Source organism: Etheostoma spectabile, unplaced genomic scaffold (assembly GCF_008692095.1).
Source record: "Etheostoma spectabile isolate EspeVRDwgs_2016 unplaced genomic scaffold, UIUC_Espe_1.0 scaffold383, whole genome shotgun sequence".
NCBI lineage: Eukaryota > Metazoa > Chordata > Actinopteri > Perciformes > Percidae > Etheostoma > Etheostoma spectabile.
This window is the reverse complement of record NW_022605597.1, coordinates 400,289-407,577: the sequence shown is the minus strand read 5'-3', so window position 1 is coordinate 407,577 and position 7,289 is coordinate 400,289. Positions and strand designations below refer to the sequence as shown.

Below are 7,289 nucleotides of genomic sequence, written 5' to 3'. Positions count from 1 at the left end.
TCAGATCTCTGCAGGTAAATCCAGACAGCCACTAGACTATCTGTCCAATCTGAGGACTAGGTTACCTGGTCCTCAGATCTCTGCAGGTAAATCCAGACAGCTAGCTAGACCATCTGTCCAATCTGAGGACTATGGTTACCTGGTCCTCAGGTCTCTGCAGGGTAATCCAGACAGCTAGCTAGACTATCTGTCCAATCTGAGGACTATGGTTACCTGGTCCTCAGGTCTCTGCAGGGTAAATCCAGACAGCTAGCTAGACTATCTGTCCCAATCTGAGGACTATGGTTACCTGGTCCTCAGTCTCCTGCGGGTAAATCCAGACAGCTAGCTACCTATCTGTCCAATCTGAGGACTATGGTTACCTGGTCCTCAGATCTCTGCAGTAAATCCAGACAGCTAGCTAGACCATCTGTCCAATCTGAGGACTATGGTTACCTGGTCCTCAGGTCTCTGCAGGGTAAATCCAGACAGCTAGCTAGACTATCTGTCCAATCTGAGGACTTGGTTACCTGGTCCTCAGGTCTCTGCAGGGTAAATCCAGACAGCTAGCTAGACTATCTGTCCAATCTGAGACTACGGTTACCTGGTCCTCAGCAACATTAAACATCTATCACATAATTTAAATATCACACTTTACTGTATTCTGTCAACAGTTATTTTTTAACCTTTTTATCCATTTAAGTTCTCATTTTCACACAGTTCCACATTCAGACCTGGAAGCTGCCGGTACAACCCAGGCAGGTCTGCTGCCGCTGAGCGGCTCCACTGGAGCGGCTGGGGGTTTAAGGGCCTTGCTCAAGGGCACCTCGGTTAACTTCATTTAATATTGCATGTGGTGGTTTTTTTGGAGGTGCAAATGTTCCACCACAACAAGTTCCTTCCAGAGACTATTGCAGAGCCACCGTCGCTGTGTCCGTAGCTTAGCCCCGCCCAAATGACTGTGATTGGTCTATGCTGTGTGGATTCCCAGACCCTCTTCCACAGCGCTGGGGAGGAGGTCTGGCAAAGCGAGACTACAAAAGGACTAAAAAGAGATGACTATGACACTATGACCACAAAGAGTATCAAAACAATCACAAAGAAGCTTAGTTGCAACAAACGGTCAAATTTGAGTAAAACGGAGCGCCCATAAAGCGAACCTCAAACTTGGCGGGCTCGCCGAGGTCCTGCCACTCCTCGATGACGTGGTTCCAGTCCACGTTGCACAGCTCCACCCGGATCTCCCCGATGATTTCGTGCTTGGAGAATCTGTTGAAGTCAAAAACCTTCATCACCACCGTCGACTTCAGCAGGAGGACTTGGATATCTGGGGTGGGTGGTGTGGGGGGGGGAGAACAACCAAGTGAACATTGAAACACAGTATGTTCTTTTTGCTTACAAACATATGTATTTCTCAATTATTAATGATCTGACCGTTCTGCTACAGACGTCGCTAAATTTGTTGTGTACCCCTCCACAAAAACAAGAATGCACAATTTTCTCTGAAATAACTTGAACGGACAAAGTAATTGGCATCCACATTATTTATTCCATATTTAATAGAAATCAGACTTTGCTTTTGATTTTTTATTCAACTAATATTGTAATAATAAGAAACAAATGAAATGGCAGTGGACAAAATGATGGGACCGCTAACCTAATATTTTGTTGCACAACCTTTAGAGGCAATCACGTGCAATCAAACGTTTTCTGTAGCTCCAATGAACTCTGCACCTGTTAACAGGTATTTTGGCCCACTCTTCCTGAGCAAACTGCTCCAGCTGTCTCAGGTTTGATGGGTGCCTCTCCAGACTGCAAGTTCAGGTCTTTCCATAGATGTTCGATAGGATTCCAATCAGGACTCATAGAAGCCCACTTCAGATAGTCCCATGTTTTGTTTCCTATCCATTCGTTGGTGTGCTTTTAGCTGTGTGTTTGGGTCATTATCCTGTTGGAGACCCATGACCCTCGACTGAGACAGAGCTTTCTGACACTGGGCAGTACGTTTCGCTCCAGAATGCCTTGATAGTCTTGAGATTTCATTGTGCCCTGCACAGATTCAAGGCACCCTGTGCCAGGCGCAGCAAGCAGCCCCAAAACATAAACACGGCCTCCTCCATGTTCACTGTAGTATGGTGTTCTTTTCTTTGAAAGCTTCATTTTTTCGTCTGTGAACATAGAGCTGATGTGACTTGCCAAAAAGCTCCAGTTTTGACTCATCTGTCCAAAGGACATTCTCCCAGAAGGATTGTGGCTTGTCAATATGCATTTTAGCAATTCCAGTCTGGCTTTTTTATGTTTTTTCTTTCAAAAGTGGAGTCCTCCTGGTCTTCTTCCATGGAGCCCACTTTCGCTCAAAAAGCGACGGATGGTGCGATCAGAACTGACGTACCTTCACCTTGGAGTTCGCTTGTATCTCTTTGGCAGTTATCCTTGTTTCTTTTTCTACCATTCGCACTATCCTTCTGTTCAATCTGGGTCGATTTCCTCTTGCGGCCACGCCCAGGGAGGTTGGCTACAGTTCCATGGACCTTAAACTTCTTAATAATTTTGCAACTGTTGTCACAGGAATCAAGCTGCTTGGAGATGGTCTTGTAGCCTTTACCTTTACCATGCTTGTCTATTATTTTCTTTCTCGATCTCCTCGACAACTCTCTCCTTTGCTTTCTCTGGTCCATGTTCAGTGTGGTGCCACACGAGACATAAACAGCACAGTGACTACTTTTCTCCATTTAATAGGCTGATGACTGATTACAAGATTGGAGCCATTGTGATACTAATTAAGAAACTAATTAGTTTGAAATATCACTATAATCCAATTATTTATTATCTTTTCAAGGGGTACCAACAAATGTGTCCCGAGCCATTTTAGAATATCTTGTAGAATAGCAATAAATTCATCTCTTTTCACAGCTTCTTTACTTTATCCTATGACATACCAAAGGCATGCAAGTATCATGATAAAATAGCTTTTAATTTCATCACTTTTTCAGGAGGAATGAAGCATTATTTCAATGGCTGTAGGGTAACAACAATTTGAGCACGTCTGTATGTGGATGATAAAAATTGCCTTCCTATCCATTTCATTATATGGGGCGTGCACTGCGCCTAGCCCCGCCCAAACGATTTGTTACCTGGTCCTCAGCAACATTAAACATCTATCAGCTAATTTAAATATCACACTTTACTGTATTCTGTCAACAGTTATTTTTTTAACCTTTATTTATCCATTTAAGTTCTCATTTTCACACAGTTCCACATTCAGACCTGGAAGCTGCCGGTACAACCACAGGCAGGTCTGCTGCCGCTGAGCGGCTCCACTGGAGCGGCTGGGGGTTAAGGGCCTTGCTCAAGGGCACCTCGGTTAACTTCATTTAATATTGCATGTGGTGGTTTTTTTTGGGAGGTGCAAATGTTCCACCACAACAAGTTCCTTCCAGAGACTATTTAGCAGAGCCACCGTCGCTGTGTCCGTAGCTTAGCCCCGCCCAAATGACTGTGATTGGTCTATGCTGTGTGGATTCACCAGACCCTCTTCCACAGCGCTGTGGAGGAGGGTCTGGCAAAGCGAGACTACAAAAGGACTAAAAAGAGATGACTATGACACTATGACCACAAAGAGTATCAAAACAATCACAAAGAGAGCTTAGTTGCAACAAAACGGTCAAATTTGAGTTAAAACGGAGGCGACCATAAAGCGAACCTCAAACTTGGCGGGCTCGCCGAGGTCCTGCCACTCCTCGATGACGTGGTTCCAGTCCACGTTGCACAGCTCCACCCGGATCTCCCCGATGATTTCGTGCTTGGAGAATCTGTTGAAGTCAAAAACCTTCATCACCACCGTCGACTTCAGCAGGGAGGACTTGGATATCTGGGGTGGGTGGTGGTGGGGGGGGGGGGAGACAACCAAGTGAGACATTGAAACACAGTATGGTTCTTTTTGCTTACAAACATATGTATTTCTCATATTATTAATGAATCTGACCGTTCTGCTATGTGGATTTGAATAAAAATTGCCTTCCTATCCATTTCATTTATATGGGGCGGTCACTGCGCCTAGCCCCGCCCAAGACGATTGTGATTGGTTTAAAGAAATGCCAATAAACCAGAGCATGTTGTTCTCCCATCCAAACAAATCCATACATACAAATGTTGTGTGGACTGGCCAGACCTTCCTCTGCAGAGCTGAGGAGGCCGCTTCTGGCAATGCGAGACTACATCGTACCTGGAAGGTGAATTGCTCGTTGAAGGCGGGGTTCAGCGTGCTTTTGAACACTTTGGTCTCAAAGGTTTTGGATTTGTCGGGGCCGATGTAGACTTTGACGTACGGGTCCGAGCTTCCTCCCAGGTCCATGGCCTTCAGGTTGTTGGCTTGTTTGATCCCAACCGTGAGCTGTGAAGACAGACAGGAAACAGTCAATGCCGAGTTATGTTAACGAGTTAACCCGTTGAACTGAGATAATACCTATGCAAAACACCACACATCCCTTTTACATTTTATCAACAGTATAATAAGATAATAGTATAATAAGATAAGAAACCCTATAGAGAAACCTGTAGGGAAAATCAGGACTTTTATCATCGTAAAACACACTTCCTTCAAAGTCGACAGAAACAAAATAAAACTACCAAAAGCCGTCTTGGTTCATCTTTCTACTGTTCCAACAATCCCCACTGTATTTTAGTTGAAATAAACTCTTAATTCTTCCATTTACATGTTTCTTTTGGTACAAACAGTGTCAGTATACATGGAGTCTGGTGGAGAATCCTGCTCTATACACGCTAAAGTTGTTATATTACATGGAGTCTGGTGGAGATAGCTGCTCTATACCGCTAAAAGTAGTGAATTTACACGGAGTCTGGTGGAGAATAGCTGCTATACATCAAAAGTATGTGTATTTACATGGAGTTGGTGAGATATGCTGCTCCACAGCTAAAGTAGTGTTATTCATGGAGTTTGGTGGAGATATGCTGCTCATACACGCTAAAAGTGTGATTATTTACATGGAGTTGGTGGAGATATGCTGCTTATCACGCTAAAAGTAGTGATTATTTACATGGAGTTGGTGGAGAATGCTGCTCTATACGCAAAGTAGTGATATACAGGAGTCTGGTGGGATGCTGCTCTATACACGCTAAAAGTAGTGATTATACATGGAGTCTGTGGAGATATGCTGCTCTATACGCAAAAAGTAGTGATTATTTACATGGAGTCTGGTGGGGATATGCTGCTCTATACTGCTAAAAGTAGTGATTATTTACATGGAGCTGGTGGAGATATGCTGTCATACACGCTAAAAATAGTGATTATTACTAAGGTCTGGTGGAGATATGCTGCTCTATACACGCTAAAAGTAGGATTAACATGGAGTCTGGTGGAGATATGCTGCTCTATACAGCTAAAAGTAGTGATTATACATGGAGTTGGTGGGATATGCTGCTCTATACACACTAAAAGGAGTGTTTTAATGGAGTCTGGTGGAGATATGTGCTCATACCGCTAAAAGTGGGATTATTTACAGGAGTCTGGGTTTGGTGATGGTGATTTATGTCAAATAAAAAGGGCTAGGCGCAGTGATCGCTGCTTGAACAAACGACCTATGTGGCTGTTTTTTAGGGGAAGGACAATCTTGTTTGATCACCTCCGACTGAGCAGCGTTGTAGTCCAGAGAGTAGAGCAGCTTTCCTCTCTGCTGATTGGCCGAGCCGTAGTCTGCCACATCCGGCTGAACCTATCGGGACACAGGAAACACGTCATAGGAGAAGAATGCACCGCTGCAGCGACACTCGGGACAAAGTAATTTAACAAACCACAGTACATGTAAGTGTAAAAAAAAATTAAACTTTAAAAAAAAGTTTTGGGTTTCACCCTCATGTTGTCCCCATGTTGTCCTCGGGTCAAATTGACCTGTTGTCCTATATCAATGTTCTTTTTAATTCCCCAAAATAACATGATTGATTCCACCCAACGCTCTTTGCCAAGTACAAATCTCTACTTTCATTAATTTTGGGTCTCATTCTATTTTATAGCATTGTAAAACAAATGGAAGTGTTGTTGAAATAGTGTTGAGTAAAAGTTGACATATTCCAGTCTGTGATTATCATCAACATCCATTCCTTTAATTTTAGTCTCAATAATTCCTAATTTCTGCTTTTCTAACTCAAACATTAGGTTTAATTTCCTTTAAATTAGGGTTTATTGGCCATAAATTCCAAAAAATAACTTTAAAACTAAAGTTAATAAGTTAGTGTGGCATAGTTTTAAAAATGTCTCTTTCTGTGTCTATCTCTCTTTCTCTCTTTCCTTTTTTCTTCCCATCTCTCCAACCAGTTGTGTGTTTAATGTTCTCATCATCTCAGCTGGACTTATAGCCCGTTATATTGTTGACTAGTTTCATTCATAATAAAACATCAGATTTTATATATTTTTATGTGTTTATGTGTTTTGCAGGAATGTGAAAGTAAAGTAACCAGTAACTAAAGCTGTCAGATGAATAGTGGAGTAATATTTCTCTCTGAGATGTAGCGGAGTAGAAAGTAACATGAAAAGAAAAAGACTCAAGTAAAGTACAAGTACCTCAACATCTGTACTTTAGCTCAGTACTGGAGAACATGTACCCGGTTCTACTGGTTCTAGCAGCTGAGCCCACCAGAGGGCGCCGTCACTCACCAGAGCTGTGGTGGTTTTTCCGTCCACTCCCTTCAGATTGACTTTCTCCTTCTGCTGCTGCTGCTGCTTCTTCTTCTTCTTCCCTTTGCAGCAGCACTTGATGCAGATACACAGACAGCAGAGGAGGATCAGCAGACCTCCGGCCACAAAGATGGCGTAGACCGCCCACCGGGGCACTGCAGGAGACCCCATGTGTTAGTTATCGTGTCAGTGTAGATTCCTGAGAAACGACCATGACGCTACACTTTTTTACGGCGCCCCAGACATGACATGTGGGAAAAATTAATAAATTGTGGCCACAACATAGGTGTAATGTGCACAAAACATACTGATTCATGGCCACAAATTAGTATATTGTGTTTCCCACCATCTCATCCCTCTCTCTTCCTCTCGTGTTTGCCGTCTCCTGATTGGGCGAGCTGTTTTAGGTTGGCGTCTGTACATTATTTAATAAATAAAACATTTTTGGCCACAACATACTGTAGATATAATGTATGCAGGAAATACGCTAGCTGCCTGTCCCCAGAACACACTGTAAAAACATCTCACTATCTGCTAGCTGCCTATGATCTCCGGTTATGGGTGGAAGGGAGAAGGGGAGGGAAGGGGGGGGAGAGAGGGGCGAAGCATGTTTTGATTG

General features: G+C 43.3%; 1 protein-coding gene across 1 annotated transcript in view; it reads right to left on the bottom strand.

Annotated features, from left to right (window-relative positions):
* Positions 1 to 7,289, bottom strand: part of syt8 (synaptotagmin VIII) — a 28,848-nt gene that overhangs the window by 18,324 nt on the left and 3,235 nt on the right. Inside the window, exons 2-5 of the mRNA XM_032511546.1 lie at positions 6,650 to 6,825; positions 5,622 to 5,711; positions 4,205 to 4,372; positions 3,683 to 3,850 (exon numbers count right to left, since the gene is read on the bottom strand). Coding sequence (XP_032367437.1) covers positions 3,683 to 3,850; positions 4,205 to 4,372; positions 5,622 to 5,711; positions 6,650 to 6,825 — 602 coding nt within the window. The remainder of the gene's footprint in view (positions 1 to 3,682; positions 3,851 to 4,204; positions 4,373 to 5,621; positions 5,712 to 6,649; positions 6,826 to 7,289) is intronic.